This window comes from Antedon mediterranea, chromosome 10, assembly GCF_964355755.1.
Source record: "Antedon mediterranea chromosome 10, ecAntMedi1.1, whole genome shotgun sequence".
Classification (NCBI taxonomy): Eukaryota; Metazoa; Echinodermata; class Crinoidea; order Comatulida; family Antedonidae; genus Antedon; species Antedon mediterranea.
Window position 1 is genome coordinate 17,283,732 of NC_092679.1, and position 22,712 is coordinate 17,306,443.

General features: G+C 32.6%; 3 protein-coding genes across 7 annotated transcripts in view; 1 reads left to right on the top strand and 2 right to left on the bottom strand.

The window, feature by feature from the left end:
* LOC140061190 (synaptotagmin-14-like) overlaps positions 1-204 on the bottom strand; it is a 43,397-nt gene extending 43,193 nt beyond the window's left edge. For both annotated transcript variants that reach the window (XM_072107684.1, XM_072107682.1), the window contains exon 1: positions 68-204. In XM_072107684.1, coding sequence (XP_071963785.1) covers positions 68-113 — 46 coding nt within the window. In that variant the 5' untranslated portion in view covers positions 114-204. The remainder of the gene's footprint in view (positions 1-67) is intronic.
* Positions 205-515: 311 nt separating this feature from the next.
* Positions 516-1,804, top strand: LOC140060533 (optic atrophy 3 protein homolog). Its single transcript, XM_072106791.1, has 2 exons — positions 516-680; positions 1,066-1,804. Exons 1-2 carry the CDS (start codon positions 545-547, stop codon positions 1,398-1,400), a joined length of 471 nt encoding a protein of 156 aa, XP_071962892.1. The 5' UTR covers positions 516-544; the 3' UTR covers positions 1,401-1,804.
* A 1,733-nt stretch (positions 1,805-3,537) lies between these two features.
* Positions 3,538-19,271, bottom strand: LOC140059947 (centrosomal protein CCDC61-like). Of its 4 annotated transcripts, XR_011847262.1 has the most exons (17): positions 19,137-19,271; positions 18,085-18,251; positions 17,082-17,164; positions 16,560-16,720; positions 15,928-16,033; positions 12,844-12,890; positions 11,482-11,698; positions 10,956-11,038; positions 10,639-10,862; positions 10,248-10,326; positions 10,016-10,092; positions 9,572-9,680; positions 9,248-9,305; positions 9,100-9,145; positions 7,950-8,046; positions 4,914-4,983; positions 3,893-3,912 (listed from the first exon to the last, which is right to left on the bottom strand). XR_011847262.1 is itself a non-coding variant. In XM_072105951.1 (16 exons), the coding sequence occupies exons 2-16, from the start codon at positions 18,224-18,226 to the stop codon at positions 3,824-3,826; spliced, it is 1,608 nt and encodes a 535-aa protein (XP_071962052.1). In that variant the 5' UTR covers positions 18,227-18,251; positions 19,137-19,271; the 3' UTR covers positions 3,538-3,823. The 4 variants fall into 4 exon arrangements, 3 of the variants coding, with proteins under 3 accessions (XP_071962052.1, XP_071962053.1, XP_071962054.1); XM_072105951.1 differs by lacking the exons at positions 4,914-4,983; positions 7,950-8,046 and adding an exon at positions 4,727-4,814 and having other exon boundaries at positions 3,538-3,912; positions 9,101-9,145; XM_072105952.1 differs by lacking the exons at positions 4,914-4,983; positions 7,950-8,046; positions 19,137-19,271 and adding exons at positions 4,727-4,814; positions 18,882-18,940 and having other exon boundaries at positions 3,538-3,912; positions 9,101-9,145.
* Between the last annotated feature and the right edge of the window lie 3,441 nt (positions 19,272-22,712).

The window sequence follows — 22,712 nt, forward strand, 5'->3', positions numbered from 1 at the left end:
CTCACTTCGAACTAGCAGACGACAATTTTCTAGGCCCCTAAAACTAACTATCCAGTCATTTACTTACCGTTTGCTACGTTTTCTGTTGCTGTTGTTGGTGCTACATCAGCCATTTTGTTTTTCTTTTTTCAATCCCACTTTTCTACTACGATATACAATGCTTATGGTACCCAAACCAAAAACAGGTACTACTGAATACCCACAAAATCGAATTTTAAAACGATCGAACATCTTCACACGATTTTCTCCTGTCATGCAAATTTCCCTCGCACGTTGTTTCTTTTCATTGAGGAGACAGAAGAGACATGACAAGGTCATCAAAAGTATAATTTTTTGGCATTAAATAAAATATTTAATACAAATAAAATATGGAATTATTATTAAAATGTGGTTTTCCTTTATTATTAGTTATTGTTCTTATATTAAACATATTATTTATGAACGTAACGAATAAATGCATTAATATTAAAAACAATTTCATCATCCTCGACCTCATCACACAAAAAAACAACAAAAACGGAGAGACTCACTGGTTTTTAAAAAAATGGTTGCATTTCCGATGATAAAATTAGTCTCTTTGGCTATGAAACAAATTAGTAAACCTCTTGCTAAACGTATTCAGGTTTCAGCAAAGAACAATAGTTTTGTAAGACGATATATATGTATGCCACCAGCTCAATGTAAGCCATTTCATTTTGTCAGGCTATCGTGACCTAGGCGTAATACCATATTTTGTTTTCTAGTGTTACACCATCCAAGACCATCGGCAGGTTATATCAGCAAATCAAAGTCAATTCGTACCAATCAATTTAATGTAGGCCGATTCCGTCCCAGTGTTTTTAATTAAGTTTATATTAGGGGTTGCCCACTTTTAAGATGGTTGAAAAAAAATTAGTTGATTTTTATATCCATTTTTTCCTGCAGCAATAAAAAAAAGACAATTTTAGGACAAACTTTACTTTATTCCAACTTTGTCATGAAAAGTCAAAGTGTTTACAGTGATTTTGTGTTTTAAAAAATGTTAGGTACTCTACATTGTCATTGTTGATCTGTTTATTTTTCTAGTACACCATTGGTTAGAAGTAAACTTAAAGATGAGATCTCTAGGCCTAGGAAACCCAAAGAATGTAAAGCCTTTACCAGAAGAAGCTGCTGTAGAACTTGGAGCTGAGATGCTCGGTGAGGGCATCGTCTTTTCCGTGGCTGTTGGAACAATTGTCTTTGAATATTGGCGGCAGTCGAGGAAGGAGGAGCAAAAAGAGGACGTGCAAACAGAAGGAATTAGATCATTAAATGAACGAGTTTCAGAATTGGAAATATTATTAGAACAGCAAGATGCGAGGTTACGAGAAATGAACAGAATAGTTGTTGCGTTACCGTCCTCATCACCCAAAAAGTGAAGTGAAAGATTTAAACAAAACCTAAGGCTGTGTTCAGACTAGCGTATAAATCGTAAAGCGGGACGTGTTTGCACCAATTGTCAGATAATGTATACTGTAGCATTGATTTACAAAACAGAAATTTGAAAGAAACACAAAAACATATTAATATCCCGTTCTAAACAGTTAGAACATTTGCTGAATATGTTTTGAATCAATGAAATATAATTTAAAAATAGGATGATGAAATATAAATTTATAACAAAAGCAAGAACCAAGAGATGGTGGAAATTAAAGTTAGTTTAAATGGTGTGTACAGTGGTACTGTATATTGCAGACAATATACAGTAGTGCAGTTCAACAAATTTGCAATACAGAACTGTTGATGATGTGCTGTATTAGGGACTATTTTATGTAATAAAATATTTATAATAAACAATTTTGTAAATGTTGTCTGCATCATGTGTTTTTCATTTCAGCCATGTCACTCAAAATTTTTTTCTTGTATCTGTATTTATTAAAAACTTTAGACTTTAATCTATTTATAGAAAATTATTAAATAACCATGCTCATTTATACTGATTTTATGATTCGTGCATGACCGATTTCACTATAATAATCCATCAGGTAATATTGACCAGGTCAATGTTTAATGCAGCTTTGTGTGTGCAATGCCCAGGTCAGCATTACGTGACAGAGGTGTCAAAGTGACAATTTTTTGGGATATACTGTAGCCTTGTTAGACTTGGCCATTGTCTTTTTTTTTTATTTATTTGTTTTTATTTAGATTTTTTTCTGAAAATCAAGTAGTATACGTATGAAACGCCATATGTGCCAAAATATTTATCCGTTTTACTAATATTAAGACAGAACCCAGACTATAGCCTTGCCAATGGTTTGTTCAAACTAATAAATAATGGTATGTTTGGAAGTATGACATTACAAAATGCCATTTTGATAAAATACTTTATAAAATAATATTTTCCCCATAAATTACTATTATTGTTACACTAACTAATAATTAAAATAAAAAAATTAATTAAAATATTAAAATGTTTCTCATTTGGGGATGTGTATAGAATAGGGCTTGCTATAAAAACATGGAAATGGTGAGAGAGTACCTTTGAAACAACACGTACTGACCAGAGGCCTAAACCGCTAATTATTAGATTATGAGTTCTTATACTATAAAACCCAATCAAGGGCTCCACATTGACACTAGTAATAAATATATGCAACAACTTCAGACAGACAATAGTTTCAACAAGTTCTGTCATTTTCCCACACAAATATTAGTTCCGTTTGAATTCATTGGAATTTTATTGATTTTATCCAAACTCAATGTCAGACTAATTGAGGGAGCTATTTATTGGAGTACTGTATTTAGTGGTTTATGTAGAGGGCATTGGCTTTAATTCAATTCGTCAATTCAAATTAATAAACCAGAATCTACTGCAAGGCCCATTTTGCATTTACTGTATGCAGACATAAAATATGCAAATGTGGTTTGTATTTGCATCAAAAAAGTAACTTTAAGGTCATCTAACTAGCTTACATGTGGGTATGCAAAGTAGTAGATGATGGAATATAAGGTCTAAACATTTGTTACTTCTACTTGGTGTAAAGAGCTACAGAAGTCCAGAAAAATCTGACCTTGTGAAGAGGTCATCTGAGGTCAAATTAGATGGAGCTAGAAAAAACTTAGGGCAGATGTCAAGATCTGTAAACAGAAAATTCCACATGAGACCAATCAATGAAAAAATACATTTTACAAAGTACAAAAAAAAAATGAATGTTACCATCAATCTTATTGGACAAAAAAGTGTGACATATATGGACATGATGATGTCATATCAATACCATATTTGTGCACATCACACTTTTTTGTCAAACTAGTTTGATAGTGTAGACAGGGCTTTATGCATGGATGGATGGAGGTTATTAAAACTAGCATCAGTTATAACAATTTTTTGAAAAGATGGGGAATAAAAAAGGTCTCATGTGACCCAGATATATATATTAGGTTGGTTGGAATACTTTAGTTTTGGTAAAACTTCACACCACAAACATTCAATAGTCTCTGATAACACACAAAATGGTAAGAAATATATCTGCAAAAAAAATATTTAAAATATTATATTTACACATTGTTACCTCACTACATTGTATTACAACTTTGTTAAATGTCAGAAAATATATTTACAATTTCTACAAATTGATAAAATTCAAAATAGTTACAGAAGAAATTATGTACAAGTCTTGCATTATGGTTTCATATATGAAATGACTGTACAGATTTTCCAGGCTTATTTGCCATCTTGAATGAATGAAATGTTGCGAAACACGTCCATGCACCTTCCACTCTGCGTCAATAGCAGTATGAGAAACGTGGTGTTTGTTTTGCTTGGTTTTCAATCGGAGAGACTTGAGTAGGGTTCTCTTTATCAATCAATGTTGGTTTTCATGAATTCTTGCAGAGCTACCAACCTTGCATCAATGTCAGACATCTCAGCAGTTCTGTCGTAATAATCATCTGTAGATAAATGAATTAACTGATTTATTTTTTTCATTTTATTTAAATTCAAACTCTACAACCACTTAAGGAATGGAATACATATAGAAATACGAGACAACATGAACATCGACAAAAGGAGATATATATGCCCATGATGATGATACTATATTTTGGCACATCACACTTTTTTGTCAAACTAGTTTTCTAATGAAAGAAAAATGTCCTAAATTACGCAAAAAATTAAATAAAACATTTTAAACCAAATAAATTATTTAAAACTGAACAATAAAGAATTAACACCACAATAGTTAATTTAATGTCTTACATTTTCAAAGGCATTAAACATTTACATTATATTTATTTTAATAACTATCACCATACGTTACAGCATTGCCATAAGAACACATAGAAAACAAATAAAACACAAAATATAAGTGTTTACAAAAAATGATATGAATATAACCAAAATCAGACTTTATTCATACAAAATTTATTATATAGTTTGGAACATATTTCATCATAATCAATAAATCAATCAATCGTTCGATTTATATAGCGCCATTCCAACATTCATTGCTCATGGCGCTGTAAAAAAAAAATCTGAAAAGGTGAGTTTTGAGTAATGACTTAAAGTGACTCAATAATGATGTGTGTTTAATGTTCAAGGGTAGCTGGTTCCAGAGCCTAGGTCCAGCAACACTGAATGTCCGATCTCCCCAACTACATTTTAATAGAAAGTGAAGCTCAAACCAAGAAACAGTGATAAACCATAGATGAAAAATGACCACATATTATTCCTTTAGGTTTTAAAAGCGTAAAATTGTAGACTTACCATGATAAGTTTTCCGTGTATTGCTTGTATCAGCAAGTGGCTTACGTAACCTTACGTGATCACTCTCTGGGTTTGGTGTACTCATTACTGTATTACTATGTTAAGTTTATTCCACATGTATACTGTCTCATGTAATACCTATACCCATCTATCAAATTTATGATAACTATAAGCAAAATATATATACCATGCTTAGAGTCTTTGATTACAATGAACTCTCTGTGTCCTTATTCTGATCTAGAGAAAATGGCAGCGATCTATCAAACACAAAATTAAACTGTTACAAAGAAATTGGTCAAAAAGCAAAAAAACATTTTTTAAATGGGGGTTAGCGCTATTATTATTATTATTATTACTATTATTAAAGAACAACTCGACTCGACACAATGAACACCGACGTATTTTTGCTCTGTTGTGTCTGGTTTATTTCATTTACTTTCTCGTTTACCCCAACACAATATCCCTTTAATGATGATCACGAAGTGTTTTGGAGTGGTTATGGATGCAATTGTAACAACAATTTTTACCAATCTTTGTTCAAATACGTGAATTTTAGCACAATAAACCTAGGCCGGCAGAGCGAATTTCAAAGAATAGCATTACCGGTGTGTGAAAGGGTCTGTGTAGTCAGCTGTCCAGGTCAGTATGCAAATGTTAAATGGAGCCAAGTTGAAATGGAATATACAAAGCGTTCTATGAACAACTTTGTGCAATATTTTTTCTACTATTTTACTGATGCAGTCTACATTCGATTTATTCTTGACGACGATTTTCATCCGATACCATTTTATTATTCAAAATGTGCAATAACCAGCTGTCCAGGTCAATATGCACATGTTAAGTGGAACCAGGTAGAAATGGAACTTACACAACGTTCTATGAACAACTTTGTGCAATATTTTTTCTACTATTTTAATGATGCTGTTTACATTGACGACGATTTTCATCCGATACCTATTTATTATTCAAAATGTGCAATATCAATAACTGGCCTTACATCATTACAAGTACGAAAGAAATCGAAGGTTAAATTCCTTGGCAGGGCTGTGTCATACTATTCAAATTCGGTTAGTACTCTACGTATTTGGTCTGTTGTACTTGGAGGGGACATAGAAGTCAATCCTGGCCCAAATGCTACTAATTCGAATAATAAAAGTAGCTCTTTAAAGGTGTACTACCAAAACGTTCGTAGTGTAAAAAATAAAATAGAATCGTATAAATCGGAATTGTTTAGTCACATGTGCACAAGATACATAGACGTTGTAGCACTAACTGAAACCTGGTTAAATAACACTGTAATTGATTGTGAACTGTCTTTAGATGGCTTTAATCTATATCGCAGGGACCGGCAAGAGGACAAGAGAGGAGGTGGAGTTTTAATCTTAATTAACAACAAATACAGGTCGTGTCGTCTCATTAAGTTTGAAGATGAAAGTCAAGAACTAATGTGGGTTAAAATTCAACTGTCTAGAAAAAAATGTTTAATTATTGGTATATATTATCGCCCACCATCGGCACCTAAATCTCAAATCGATCGTCTCTGTGAGTCTATAAACAATGTGCAATATGAATTTCAGGGCTTCAATCATGACGTTATGTTATTAGGAGATTTTAATCTACCTGAGATAAAATGGCGTTTGAATAGTTATAATAAGTGCAATATTGTAGAATGTGAAGCTCCCGACAACTCTAATGGCAAATTTTTTATAGATAATATTTTACAGGGCAATAATTTTAATCAATTTGTATATTTTCCGACATGTGCCGATCACACTCTTGATCTTGTCTTGTGCAATACTATATGCCATGAAGTTTCATCCGGTGAAGATATTTTCACTTCTGACCACTGTGCAATAAATTTTAAATATCCTATAGAGTTTAACAAACACCTTATCAATAATGACGATCGATTGTTACATAACTTTAAAAAACTTAACAAATTAGATTTTATACAAACGCTTTCTCCTATTCCTTGGCATTTACTTGATCTTGCCGTTGACATTGATGAGGCAGTTAATTTATTTTATGATTTTATTTTTGCTGCTATCAAAGATCTTGTCCCTGTTTTTAGACCTAAGAGAAAACTCCCACCATGGTTTGATAATGAGCTCTACACTGCTCTGAAATCTAAAGAATCATATTTTAGAGAAAAAAAACGTAATCCAAATAGGTTAAATATTGAAAATTTTCGATTTGCTAGGTCAAATTTTAAACGACTTTGTAGATTTAAGTATCGAACCTATGTTAATTCATTATGTTGTAATTTAAGTTGTAATCCGAAACGTTTTTGGTCTTGGATAAAATCCTCAAGAAAAAATAATAATAACATCCCTTCAGAACTTCATTTTAATAATCAGTCAGCTTACACTGTAAAAGACAAAGCAAACTTACTTAATCAGTTTTTTTATTCTGTTTTTAGTCCTATTAACAACGATTTGGATATTCCTAATCTTCCTGAATATCCCATTGATTGCTTATCTAAACTTGAGTTTAATCAGGAGGTTATAGAAAAGCACATTAATGAAATTGATTCTCATAAGGCTTCAGGTAATGATGGTCTAAGTAATATTGTTTTGTCTTTAGCTGCCAAACCTCTTTCTTTCCCTTGTAAAATTTTATTTGAAAGATGCATTTCTGAGAAACGTTTTCCGATAAAATGGAAGCAAGCTAACGTGTGCCCTATCTTTAAAGCTGGTTCTAAATCTGATGTACGCAATTATAGACCGGTTTCATTGTTGCCAACTATTTCTAAAGTATTTGAAAAAATTGTTCACGACCAAATTTTTAAACATATATCACCAGTTATTAGTGACCATCAACACGGATTTTACCCAGGGAGGTCTTGTGAAACAAATTTGTCTGTTCTGTTGTCACATGCGTATGACACAATAAATGCAAAAGGGCAATGCGAAGTTGTATATACAGACATGGCTAAAGCCTTTGACAGGGTCTCCCATAAGTTAATCTTGTTCAAACTACAACAATTTGGTCTAAATCACGATTTAATTTTATTTTTTACAAGTTATTTATCGGACAGGTTTCAGAGAGTCACTTTTGATGGTAACACGTCTGAATGGCTTCCAGTTTTATCTGGCGTGCCTCAGGGGTCTATTTTGGGGCCTCTTTTTTTCATTATGTTTATCAACGATTTTTCCTTTGTTCCTCGTCATTCTAATGTTCTTATGTTTGCTGACGATTTTAAATTATTTAAGTCTATACAAACCTTAAATGATATGTTGTTGTTACAAGAAGACGTTGACAGACTCATTCACTGGTGCGACACTTGGAATATGTCAGTCAATGCCTCCAAATGCAAATCAATGTCTTTTACTCTTAAGAAAAATCCCATCTATTTTGACTTTTATATTAAGAATATTATACTTGAAAGAGTCTCTGTTCACAAAGACCTTGGTATTTTTTTAGATAGTTCATTAACCTTCTGTAAACATATTGATTTTATAGTCTCTAAATGCAACAGACTTTTGGGCTTTCTTTGGAGACATTGCAGACATATTAACGATAAAAAGGCATTAGTTATTTTATACAAATCTTTAGTTAGGTCGAATCTTGAATTCTGCAGTGTTATTTTTAACTCTATTTCTCTTGCCCAGTCTTCTAGATTACAAAGTGTTCAGAACAAGTTTTGTCGATTTTATGTGCGTAAATTTGGTTCTATTAGCAAAGACGTTCTTATTAATTTAGCGGGTAGGCGTAAGTTATTTGATTTAATTTTTCTTTTTAAGGCTGTGAACTCAATTTTCCATGGTAATTTTGAAGTGTACTTTCCTATTTCTGTTCCACAATATCAATTGCGTAATCCTGCTTTATTTTCTATATCAAGAGGGAGGGTAAATATTACTAAAAATGGTTTTGTTAATCGTTTGCCTAAGTTATACCACTCACTATGTAAAATTGATGGATCTGTTGATATTTTTTTTGATTCCCTTGCTTGTTTCCGTCACAAGGTTTTGTCTAATGTCAGTAATATTTAAATGTTGTCTTGTTATCTATTGATTTTTGCTTGTATATAATATGTTATATTTTACGACTTTCAACCCTGTTAATGGTGACGTTTGGTCACTGTAGGGTGATGATGAAATAAAATAAAAAATAAAAATTATAAATATAGATATTTATTATTAGGTAGCATGTTTTCGTTTTAAAAAACAAAGAGCTGTGCTCTGCATAGAATGTGATAGTTTCTTCAATTTTGTTCAATATGTTTTTGCATAAAATATTGCAGGTGTACAATATTCACTATACCTGGTCAAATAGTTGCTTTTCATCACCCGATTTGAATCACCTCCACCTCCCCTCACCTCCCACCCTAACACAACAAATTTGAAATGTGCTTTTATAAAGTATTAAAGGATATCTCCTTGGCTTCGAAATACTGTTATTTTTCTTCCTTTGGTATACCTTAAAATAAAAGAAAATACAATTGTTTAAAGTACTGTATTGTAACAATACATTTCTAGTTCAACAAAATATTTAATTATCTAAAATGCATATTTTACATACCATGTTTGGGCTGTCCCAATACGATGTCCTACTAGGTTTTGACACACCAGGCCTTTTCCTATCATAATAAAAAAAAAGATTTGATAATTAGAAAGTATTGAAACTGAGTGGTGTTACACAGATGAGCGGTAACGTCAGTAAAACTTAGTAGCTTGTTGCACAGATGCATGTATCTATCCTGAACGGAAACCGCCATCCACGCTTCTGCTCTGTGCTGTGTGTAAATGGTCATAAGAAATAACTGAGATTCTATATTTTTATTACCATTACCGCTCGTCTGTGTAGACATGAAAGCTGAAAAACACATTTCCAAATCATACATACCTATTCTTACCCTGAGATGCATCTGAAAAGTAGTCGATATCACTTAATCCAGTAGAAGACCGACGATTACCTCGACTCTCAATTGAAGACGGTCTGTAATTCCTGCTACCTATAAATACGACAATATTCATTTCATTCTATGATGTTTAAATACTTTAATGTTTTCAAAATTTATTATCAAAAAACAATTTAAATTTTTCATTAGTTGATAGTTAACCTACTCCCTCTATGTATTCTTCAGTGTGCAAAATATATATACAATAATTAAATAAAATTTTGTTGCCAATAATTATTTTTTTCTTCTTCCAGGTGTTTGGGAGATGGTTGCCAATTTTGGGCTATTAAATGGTGCCAATAAAATGAAAATTATGTTTGGTTAGTCTAGCGAAACCTCCTCAATTTCTATCCTATGGCACGGTCCAGCTTCAATTTTTGACATATTACCTGATTTTGTCCGTGACCTTGACCTTCCCCTTTCCTGTGAACCTATACCAGACATATTAAACCTTTTGTGTCTTTCTCTGAACAAGAAAACAAAACTAATTTTAATACAATGAATACATGTTATTTATTGAGTGTTCTGGTTTATTTTTTATTTTTTAATTAATTAATTTAATTGGAACGGATGACAAATTAAAGATACCTTTAACAAAATGTATAAGTTTTAAGTACTTACACCTTAGACTTGGTTTCTTGTTGCCGTTTCTTTTTGTCCTCAATGTAAGCTGTTGGATTAAAGCGAGGAACACGAGCACCTACAGTACAAAACAACAAGAAAGAAAGAACTGTAATTTTATATTGAATTAATATTACTGTATAGTATTGCCTAGAGATATAAATTTATATCTTGGCCAATAATTATTTGCTTAATTTTTTGAGAAGTGCTCTCAATGTACTGAGTAGGGCAAAACAATTAGTTGCCTGACTATTAAGGGAACACTTTGTTGGGTCCTAAAGGTGTCCCCTAAGTAAGGCTCTGCTGTAAAGTATATAGACAAAAAATGTAGTAATGCACCTATTTTAATTTTCACAATATAGAGGATGCTATGAGATGCAATCAATTTTACCTGCTGGTGAAGGAGACCGACTACCTATAGAAGACACGGATGGAGTACGTCCTCGTGAGGTAGACCTACGCCTTGGTTCTCGTGTGAAAGCTCGCTCACGGGATAATGACCTTTGTCTAGAAGCTTCACGTGCTCTATCTTGCGTGCTTAACGGCTGACGTGCTGGTTTGCGATGAGATGACCGGGGGGGCGGTAGAATAGGCGATCTGTTAGCTCTTCCATTTCTAAGATAGACAAAAATAGGCATGTAAATAGATATGTTTGGAATGTAGTAAGTACAAAGGGGTACATGAAAAGAATAAATAAAATTGTACTACCTTCGCTTGTAGACAGCTAGTTCATTTGTAAGGCTTTTTACTCGAACTCTTAAATTTCTTTCGCTGGCCCGAAGTTCCTCTACCTAGGATATAAAAAATAAACGTTAGTTTTCAAACTCCATATAAATAGGCAATACTTAAGGAAATTAAAGTCCCTTCATAAGTAAGCAAGGGTAATTTACAATAAAAGTGACAATCATATGAATTTTGTTTGTTTTATAAAATATTGTGGGTGGGATATTCTGGTATTTGGTTCAATGTAGACAGGAAAGAATTTTAAAAGGTCCTCTATAATATTGTTGGTCAGAAGGTTTTCACAATTTTTAGTATCTTATGTTGGCCACAAGTTTTGTATAAAATACACCTCATCAACATAAAATCAAATAAATGTTTAAAATAACTACTAAAATATAAAGTATAAGGTATGTTATTGCATGATGCAGTAGTACCGTACAACACATTATCTGTGAAATTGGAGTAGTTGCAGAAGGTATCAGTACATTTATTTTCCTTTAAGTTTTTTTACCTCTTCGACTAAATCTTTAAACTCTTGATTTCTTTTGGCAGTTGATCGTTGAAACTTTCGTCTTTCATTCATTAATTCTTCTTCAGAATTTTTTATAGCATTTTTGAGAAAGCGAATTTCTTTTACCGATGATCCTTTTGTTGTTGTTTTCAATTCTCGCCTAAACTGGAGAAATGACGCCTCTATTTCTTGCTTTTCTTGTAAAAGGATTTCATAACTAGAGAATAAATAACTCATTATAATGACATAACAGGTCAGTAGAAGGATGAGGATTGGTTAGAATTATAGCTCATTGCACAATTTACATTTATTTTATTCAATAACAATTTATAGAATGAGTACAAAATAGTAACTTTACAGTTGTCTTTGGTCATTATGCATTTTTTATGCAATTTTCATCAACCAACTGTCCTCTTTCTTAAACTTCATAAATTATTTTGTCACAGAACATTGAAAGTGTTATGCTCAACATATTAAAACACAGTATAACCCCTTCTATTGGCCAACCTCAATTCAGAAGTTCTACTGTAAGTGGTGAATACAATAGACAGTAAGTAAGTAAATGAATACTTTAGTAAGCTCCAATATCATTTATCCACAATAAATATACTGATACGATACAATATTATTTATTGTCATCTTAACAATAAAGTACAAATGACATTTGGTTGGTTAGTTTACATACAATTTACAGAATAAATACAATAAAAAGCATTTAACCAATGAATCTAAAAAGATCTTACAAACTAAATATGTGAATAGAATTATATAAACAATGATTGTCGGCAAATAAAGGCACAGCATTAGGCCTCTAGGGTTCTGTTTCTGCTGCATAACGCAAATTAACCGTTTATTTTAAAATAGATTAAAAATAACAAGACTGCGTTTCTGCTCAATTTGTGCTCCGAAATAACCGGTTATATCAATGGGTGGTCACTGACAAAAATAGTTAGAATTACCCAAAATGCAATTGGTCCTCTTGGTGGTTAATTCAAACGTTACTGCCGTGTAGTTGACTCGGGGTCAGCAGCTGTCAATCAAATAACCGTTATTTTGTGTTGCAGCTAAAAGTTGCCCAGCGATAACCAGTTAAATGGCTTTCTAACACAGAATTGAATGGGTGTTTTTAACCGGTTATTTAGCGCTGCCTTTTAACCAGTTACCACAAATTTGTTCCGTTTCTGCTCGCAAGAAAATGGAGTTAATTTATTCACACCGATTTTAACCGGTTATTTTTATGCAGTAGAAACAGGCCCTCAGTCCATAGAAGCCACATAGAGCAGTATCTATAATAATAAGCCAACAGCGTAATGTCCCGTCTTGAACACATATTAATATTGTAAAGTAGGGCAGAGTACTTACTCCTTTTGTAATCTGTGAAGCTCCACATTCCTGAATTCTGGCTGGAGCTAAAAATGAAACGTGTTTTTTTTAATCCAGAATTTTTGTTTAATATATAAAGGTAAATGCAAATTAGTATAAAATATAAGTACAGTATGTTATAAGCTGATTTTTAAAAATTAATTTGAAACCTTTCTAAAAATTAGAAGTCCCAAAATAGGATATATTTCCTTTTCTATAATTTAATCAAACGTTAAAAATTAATTGCTACTTTCTTTAATAATGTCAGTGCTTTCAATTCATTATTAAATTATCAATTAATTTAGTCTCGTTGACATGTTTGATAACGAGTTGATGATTTAATGTATACACAACTGATTAAAAATCCACTTTAGTTAATGAAAAACTTACATGGATTAGATCAGTATAATTGCTAGATCTAACAAACAACATATTACAATAATTAGCCAATTTTTACTGATTCCTTGAGGGGGCAGAAATCTCAATCTCGTAATTATTTTCAAAGTAAGTTATTGTAGTTATATTTAATATAGGGCATTATACCAAAATCTTGATTCAATTTGTTAAATTAAAAATAATAAATAGAAAAAACATCATATTATATGCTAACTAAAAGAGAATGAAAAACTAAAGAGGAACCAAATATAACCACAAGCATTCTAACTACTGCGAGAGGTTAAAAACAGACGAGGCAAAGATGTTTTAAATATAATAATTATTATAATAAAATAAGACGTTATCTGCTGGGAAATTCGGGTGTGTAGTGAAAATGCATGCTAGCTACGGCCCTGGTATGGTAACCAGTGTTCTCCCGAAGCAGGTTACGCCAGCAAGATTTACCTACAAGATTATAGTCCAGGAAGAAGGGCCTGAGTGGTGAGATTAGACTGAAAATGCATTAAAAACGATTTTCAATAATGAATTGTGTCAACAATTTTGCTTAAATCATATACCATACTAGCAAAGATAGGGCGGGGTTCAAATGTAATAATGTTATAAATCATTTCCAGTCCTGGTAAACTCGCTTTCTCTCTCTTTACAATTTAAATTTAATAATCTGATCAAAATCTAATCAATATTATTTTATTAAACAAGAGCAAAACATCTTTAATTACAATAATGTAATGAATAAATTGTGAAGTGTGATGGTTTTACTTATAATTAACTTATGCAAATTCATGTCTGAAATTTCAAGTTTTCTTTCAATCAAAAACAATTTTTAAAAAAACATAATAGCAGGGAGGGCTAGGGAAAAGTCACAGTAGATACATTTTACTTATCATATTGTTCAATTTTTTTTTAATTACCTGAATTTTCTACATATTAATAAATAATTTTGATAATATCTCATCTTAATTTAAATATTCTTTCTGAAGAAAGAAAGGGAGGTCAGGGTAATGTTTTGGTTAACTTAAATTTTCCTGGCAGTTTAGCACGTTTTGTATTAGGTACCACTATTCCAAAGAGACCCTCCAACACTGGGCTGCTCATGCTCTGGGGCCCCTTAAGCTCTGGTTCCCCTTAAGCTCTGGGGCCCCTTAAGCTCTGGTGCCCCTTAAGCTCTGGGGCCCCTTAAGCTCTGGGGCCCCTTAAGCTCTGTGGCCCCTTAAGCTCTGGGGCCCCTTATGCTCTGGGGCACCTTAAGCTCTGGGGCCCCTTAAGCTCTGGGGCCCCTGGGTTTAGCCAGTAAACGCTCATAGATGTTATAAATGCTACTATTCCAAATGTGAAGCATCTCAAATAAAAACATCACATGGAACTTATTTAGAAATTGATTTAACAATATAATTTTCACAAATTGAATAAGTACACTAGCAGTTACAGTACATATAAACAAGTGCAACCTCACAGAGTTGTAATTGCTAGTCATTATTTGATAATTCATTTTTCAACAATAGGTTTCAATATCATGAATAAAAATCGACTTGTAAAAGAACAATTGAGCGACCATGAGGATAATTATGAATGTCAGTATAATTCTTGTATTCAAGGATGAATTACAATAAGACCTCAATTACTGGTTGTTTTCTATTGTAATATAAGCAGCAATTATATATATGAATGAGCATCAAACACATTCACGTTTATAATCTCAATAAAAAAAATGTCTTAATTTAAATTCTAAAGTTAGTCACGTACGACTATTAATTTGATATGGATTCCAAAATAATAACTACTGCAATGTAAGGTCTTTCATTCAATTGAGGACCACTTTATTTAAAGTTGCCTCCAATTATAGACCACTTTTCTTTAGCCTGGATAGTAATAAAATTTGGCTCGATTAAGTAATATTTAATAATATTAGTGTTGGATTTTTAGTTTTTTAGTCTATTTTTTTATTTTTTTATTCTCATTTTAGGTAAATTGCCAAGAATAACCACAAGTGAATTCATTCACTATCCTTCTCAAAGGTGGTAATCCCGTTACATATACACAATATGCTCTACATAAACAAAGACTTATTATTACAAGTCTTTGGGAGTGGAGTTGTAAATTGTCATATGACAGGACTTGAACCCAGGACCCTTAGATTGGTAGCCTAGCATCATAACCACCAAGCAACAACTCCACTCCGTCAATGACAACCAAAACCACGGCCGAACCGGTTAAACATTTATATATATATCTTTATCGTTTCAAATTAATTAATTAAATTTCAGTATATTACCGGGCGGTTTAGGATTAATGTTCTTTGCCTGATTTGTTTATATATATATATATATATATTTTTATACCATTTTTTTAATTTAGAGAAAAAAAGATTATTTGATAAAGCAAATGTCAGTGCTTTGGTTTGTGTTGAAGTTTATTGATGGCTAGCAAAATTGAATTCGGGCCAGTAACAACATTGTTTACTGGCCCAAATATAACATGACATGATTCAGTTTACATAATTTTATTACTTTTAAATTCAGGGCCAGTAACAAAATTGTTTACTGACCCAAAAAAAACATAAACATGATTTTATTTACAAAATGTTATTACTTTTGAACTCAAGCCAGTAACAAAATTGTTTACTGGCCCAAACATGATTTTTTTTACAGAATGTTATTTTTCGATAATTTGTGATAATACATACTGTACCTGTTTCTTCAAACGCTTAATCTCCAATTTTAAGTCACGTACTGTGTTCTGTAAAAGCACAGGATCTGGTTTGCCTTGGTATGTTAACGGGAGCGGGTAGTGGATTCTAAAACACAAAAAAGATCAATTTATCAATTGAAACTGTACAAAGTACATTCTTTTTTATTATTTATATACTGGGTATTGAATTTAAATGCCAGTAAATGTTTGTACAGTGTAACTTAAAATTTGTGTTTTTATGCAACTTCGGATTTTGGTAGGAGTCACCAGATATAATACAGTATAACATGATTTTCAGCTTAAACTACTGAAAATAAAATCAGAATTTTGCCATTTAAAAAAAATGTTTGGGGTTTTTTTTTATTATCATTCATTCGTTCATTTTACTTTTATTCGGAAACAAACGTCCGCAGTTACAAAATTAATTACATAAATAAGTTTAAATAAAAAATCTCAGGACCTCCATCATTTTGTTATGAAGCCTGGATGATTCAAATGATGATACAATTAATATATATATGTTTGAACATTCAAAAAATATATATGAAAATTCATGCCTGTAGCTAAGATTTAAATGATTAAAAAATCAGTAGCCTTTGGGTTATGACATTTTCATAAAAAAATATGCATACCTATCAAACTCAACAGTGTAAGTAACGATCAAATAACGCTTTGAATTGAGTGCAACCTTTTGTGAACTTGGAACAGTTCGACTGGCGACACCTGCTTTTGAATTCCGTAACGATTCAAGATCAGCATATGTTAGCAGGTCGAGGTTGACAGATTCACTAGTCTTGTAAAAGGACAAAAGAAACAGATAATTTAAGTTATTTTTTTGCTTTAAATCAAACTTTTTTTAAGTAAATAATATTTTTTTTTTAATCCAGTTTTTGATCAAAGTGAATAACTATTATGCGACAAATAAAAATGGCAAAGTAAACAACAAATTTGAAGAAAAAACAATTGTTAGGGGGAAAATATATCAAATATTTTATATATAGGATATGAATACACTTATTATAACTAAAAATTCAATTATCACAAAAATAAAATGAAAAATGTTGCTGAATAACTGAACAACATAGGTCGGTTGGTAAAATATTTTTTGGTTTTGGCCAGTCGAACTTGGTCAACAGCTGACATATCTTACCTACCTTTGAAATTGCTGATTTTAACATATTCACAAAAATTGAAAACTGTTTAAAATTTCCTGTTTTGTGGGTCAAATCTTCTATATCTAAAAATGAAAATGTTTTCAAAAGAGTTACGCTAAAATGAAATGACTTTTATTGTCATAAGAAAATGCTCAAAATCTATGTATTAATAATTGCGTCAATATTGTATTGTTTTGACACAAACTTACCAGGTGACACAATACAGACATTATTGATGCATTGTACATTTTTTAGACTGATCGATGTTTTTAACATTTGGTACACCAAAATCACTACAAAAGTATGATTTTATTAAATAATGATGATAAAATGTAATAACACTCTAAATACAGGGAATAATTTCGCCAGTGTAGCATAGCAAAAAGCTATACAAAACAACATTATTGCTACACATTTCTAAAAAAAAAGACAATACAAAACTATGTTTCTCAACTCAACAATCAGTTTGATTAGCAATTTTGCTAAACAAAATTTTTAAATGAAATTTTTCCCTGAAATATATCATATTTTGTATAATTTACACTTTATACTGGTAGGGCTTGATTATTATTGATAGGACTTGGTATTCAGGAGGAACACAACATTCAAGAGTGTGATATAATTCCTTTGTGTTGTTAAAGATAATTCTATTGATCTCTTTTTTGACCGTTATAATTGTTTTTGTAATAAAATTAGTAAAATTGTATAAATTTGTATTGTTAGATTTTAAGATTTATATATATTTTTATATGGTATAGTTTATTCCATTGTGTAAGGGGCGGGTTTCCCGCTGTTGAATGAGTTTGAATAAAATAAAAAAAATAAAATAAAAATATGTGGGTTATATAAAGTGAATAATCATTTTTACTATACAAAAGATATTATGAGATGTCTTGAAAGGAGTTTATTCTTATCTCCTTATTTACAGTAGTAGGCTAAGTACAGTACATACATTCAACAACCACTTCTCCCACACTCTAAGATAGGCTCAGACTTCACTTACAAGTTGCATCAAAGGTATTCCGCCATTGGTCCGCTGAAAGACGATCCTCGACCTCTACCATGAGCTGATCATCAGTTTGCACAGTTGCTGTGACAACATACTCCATGCCACGGAACACAAACACACTACTATTGTTGTCCATCTTTACTTACAGTACTATTGAGTGTCTACAGTAAATCGATAAAAAGAGATTTATTCAAGTGAATTTTAAACACAAACAAATGTCATGGATGATAAGTAAGTAAGTAAATTTATTGCATTTGTAAATGCAATAATAAAATAACAAAAACATTTACATTAAAATGAATTGAACAGTTTCGGCTAAAAAAATAAATATAACTTAAACTACATGGTAAAACTAACCCATGCCAGGTACTATTCCGGCTACTTAAAGGTTGCGCGGAAGTATTAAACTATTACTAAAATAATAAGATGCTACTGGACTGCATTTTGCACATACTGAGAATGAGATTATCTGTTTATCGTTATGTTCCTAGTTTCAAGCACTGCTTAGCATTTATTGACGACTGACGTGACCTGAAGCTACTAGGGTAAAAATGCAGTGGCAACAAATATAAAATTAACACACACAGCCTATCTAGTCTAGGAGGCCTATCACTCAGCAGTGAACTGAGAAAAATATATCAAATAATATATAATACGGTATGCATAAAAAAAGGTATTTTGAATCTATATAACTAACATAGCCTATATAGAGGGCCTACGTACTAGTTACTACTGAGTGTACTACTCTACTTCTAGGCTTAAAACAAAGATAGACTCTACTCAGGGTATACCACTCAGTCTAGGCTTGTTAGGACCTAAGCCTAAGTAGGACTTGTCTGGCCCTGACCTTTCTTGTACTACGCGGCCTACTAGGCCGGCTAGGCATAGATAGGTGCCTGCCTACGCGGCCTATACTATAGCCTAGCCTAACCTTAGCTAGGCTAGTTTAACCTACTACTAGCCCGGCTCTCTATCTAGCCTAGCTAGGCCCCTAGTCTAGCTATTTAAGTAGGCTAGCAACCAACATAATATATACACACACTTACATAAAATTAAATGATTAAAATACTTGTTATCGTTTAACTAGACTATAGTATATAGCCTATGTATAGTATTCATTATTAAATGCACGTCAATTTTAATTTTGTTGTCAGTATCACCTTCTTTCATACTTCTCTCTCTCCTCTCGCCGCTTTCAGCTCTATTTTTGAACTGCCGCCTAAAAGCGCCCTCAACGCATCACATAACCCGTACTTATTTTTTGGTGATAAAAATAATTTCACCGTTTTTTCAGGTTTTAACCTATTCCGATATCAAAACATTTCTTTTTCATAGATTAGAATTTATTCACAATTTTAGGCAGGTCAAAATAAAGCAACAATTTTTGTTTTACTTTACTCGCTGATATGTAACATATTAGCAAAGAAGGCCTCCTAGCCTTTTAATTGTAGGCCTATTGTCATAGAGTTACCGTAGTGTAGTAGGCCTATCAAGGATTTTGAATAAAAGGGACCAATTTATACACATTTTTAAATGTAAATTTTTCTCAATTGACATTTCCAATGCTCTTATGTCTCCGTTTGTATTCTCATATGTCTTTTTTAATCATGTCTACTTTCTTTAATATTCTTCCCACAAACTTCCACATACATTTTACACCGTCTCTCCTGTGTGTATTTCATCACACATCTATAGGCCTAAAGGCTTATACTCAAATTGACAACATTATAATTTTCAATCTTTTAATTCGGAAACTCTGGTCCATATAGAAAGTATATATTATTAGCAAAAATAAACTGTAGGCCTAATAATTACATAAAAGCAAATCCCACTTTAAAGTTCTAAACCGCCTGGTGATATACTGAAATTTAATTAATTTTATATTTATTTTTTGTTTTATATTTGTAGGTATTGTTTCTTGTTTTGTATTTTTGTAATACAATTTAATTTAATTTAATTTACAGAATATAATTAATTTAATTTAATAATAATTTAATTTAATAATAATACAATTTAAAAATAATTTAATTTAATTTACATAATATAACAGATACCTATGATTCGTACAAGCATTTAATTTACTACGGCTGTGTTATGAATACTACCGAGTTAATAACCATGGTCCGGGTCCGCCGCCATAATATAACAGATACCTATGATTCGTTTCGTACGTATCAATAGGTCACGTGAGTGTTTCGTTAGTGTTGCTAGGTTGGTATCGATGTATCTATTCATCTTGCATATTAATTGCTATTTCACGATTCTCTCATTCAGGCTATCTAACGGTGATGATAATTTGAAGGAGAAGAGGAGGAGAAGGCCAGAATAATACGCTCGCTAACCATACATATACGACTTACTCGATCGCGTGACGTGATTGCACTGTTGTTGAAGACGCTTATCCTAGCATTTACACTATACAGTTGAGTACTTCACTATACTCTGAAGAAGCACGCAAGTAGGCCTTTTTGTTGGATAACAATTCATAAAGGATCCTGATGGTGGATGTGTGTATTAGCATATTAAATATACATTCACGTGTTATCTTATTATAGTACTGAAGTATAGGCAGGTGGTGAAAGAAAGCGAGACTATCGTCTATCTAAAAATGTAAAAGCTATCTCCGGTTATTAACTTCTGTCATGTTATATTGATTTAATCATTTCGTTATTCAGGAATCTTCGAGCAACATCGATAAAGAAATAGGACTTTAGAATGACATAATTCAAATGTTCTTCGTAAACGCACGTTAATATTGTATTATATTGAGCCTTTAATGACCGAGCTGTGAGTCAGTCGTTATGACAACTGGACAAAGTAAGGAAAGCACAGAAGAAGAAGCACCAAAGAACGTGTTTAGAAAAGACAGACAGCGATCGAGTAACATTCTTCGTCACTTTGGTGCAACTTCTATCGATTTAGGCGATGAGCAGTCTTATGAAACGGTAAAACAATTGCCGTCTTCGTACAACCACGCTTTTGAATGGATGCAATCTCATGATTCGGATATTATAAAAGCGTTACAGTTACTTCACATTTACCCGAAATTGATACGATCAGATATTGCAAACTCACTCTCGAAACTCATCAAGCCCCTTCTAAACCAAACTCAGCCGTTTGAGATCGAAGAGGAGGTTGCACCACCAATAGCCCTCCGTAAAGTTGTGTATGTTTGTGGACGTTCAGAATATGTTGGTGAGGGTGTTACTGCCAAGGACAGAATCATAGCCTCACTTTCTTGTTACTGCCGGGTACAAACCCACCCGGATCCACCACCACAAGAGGAGAACGTTCAAGACGCATTGGAAGAGATAAAATCTTCGGAAGTTTTCATATTATTACTGAACGACGATACGTTAAACTGTTGGTTTTCTTTATATCGACTAGCTGGAGCAGTGACTCACAACATACCTATCATTACAATTAGGGATTCAAGTTTTGAACTGTCGGATTCTTTACCAGAGTCTTTTTACCAAACAGAAATTCTTACAGATCACAATTTGAGCTTAGGTCTTAACGTAAGGAATGAATCACGAGAATATAGACTAACGTCATCGAGATCTAGCGGTTTCCATTCGGCTTGTAGCCAAACTAAATATTCAGAATCGGGTGAGCCAAATCATTCGGAATGTTGTCTGCTAGCTGATATTATTAAAACATGCTATTTATCTTCGATGAAGTACGTCTCCAAGTTCCACGATTCTTGTGTTGCCAAACTGTTTGGTAAGCTTTCGGACTATCTCGGAGAATCGTTCTTAGATCTTGAAATTAGTAATCATTTCGGACGATACTCACCGGACGCCGAGATCGAAAACGGAAAAGCATCATCAGTGTACTTTTCAAAATCTGCAATCTTACGAAAAAGGAATAATCTACATTTTAAACGTCGAGCCGGCAATGCAACAATGATTTCAAATTTAACGACGCCATTTTTAGATAAAACACCTTCAACCGACGGTGAAGAAAAGGCGGTGTCGCATGAGAGACAATTCGAAGACAACACATGCAATGACTGTGATTCGCCATTTGTGCATAAAACTAACTACATGGTTTTCCCTAGCAGGTCTCCATCAAGTGCCAGAAAGTCACCATATGTAGTATCATTTCCTGACGAAATTGATAAATTAGAAAAGGAAGACAATGATAATGTTGTATCTCCGTACGGTGATTTTGACAACGTTCCGTTAGATGTGACTGCACCTCTTAAGGATTCACCACCGTCATCACCTGCCTCCTCGCCACCAGGCCAATTGACTAACAATAAAGATGAGACGAACAAAGACACTAACGCCACTCGTGAAACCAAGATTCACAAAAAAGAGTCCAAAAATATCACCGTTGTAAAGGAAAATTCTGTCATACAATCGGCTACTAAAAAGACGATTGGCAGAAGAACCGCTAAGTTGCCGAAAATAAATTTAGAAGTGCATGATGTCCGTGTTATGAGAAAACATATTAAAACAAGAAAACTCGGGAAATCGGTCAGCTTATAATGAAGAACCGCTAAGTTGCCAAAAATACATTTAGAAGTGCATGATGTTCGTGTTATGAGAAAACATATTAAAACCAAAAAAACTCGGGAAATCGGTCATCTTATGATGATGATGTAGTTCGCAAAGCAA

What these genes read in the sequence shown, in the direction of transcription:
- LOC140059947 (XM_072105951.1), bottom strand. Translation starts at nt 18,226, where the DNA reads ATGGACAACAATAGTAGTGTGTTTGTGTTCCGTGGCATGGAGTATGTT. An exon ending in GAATACCTTTGATGCAACTT is followed by an intron (nt 17,165 to 18,084) that starts GTAAGTGAAGTC and finishes TTTCATTTTTAG; the next exon opens with ATATAGAAGATTTGACCCAC. An exon ending in TACACGGAAAACTTATCATG is followed by an intron (nt 3,913 to 4,726) that starts GTAAGTCTACAA and finishes ATTTATCTACAG; the next exon opens with ATGATTATTACGACAGAACT.
- LOC140060533 (XM_072106791.1), top strand. Translation starts at nt 545, where the DNA reads ATGGTTGCATTTCCGATGATAAAATTAGTCTCTTTGGCTATGAAACAA. An exon ending in ATGTATGCCACCAGCTCAAT is followed by an intron (nt 681 to 1,065) that starts GTAAGCCATTTC and finishes TTATTTTTCTAG; the next exon opens with TACACCATTGGTTAGAAGTA.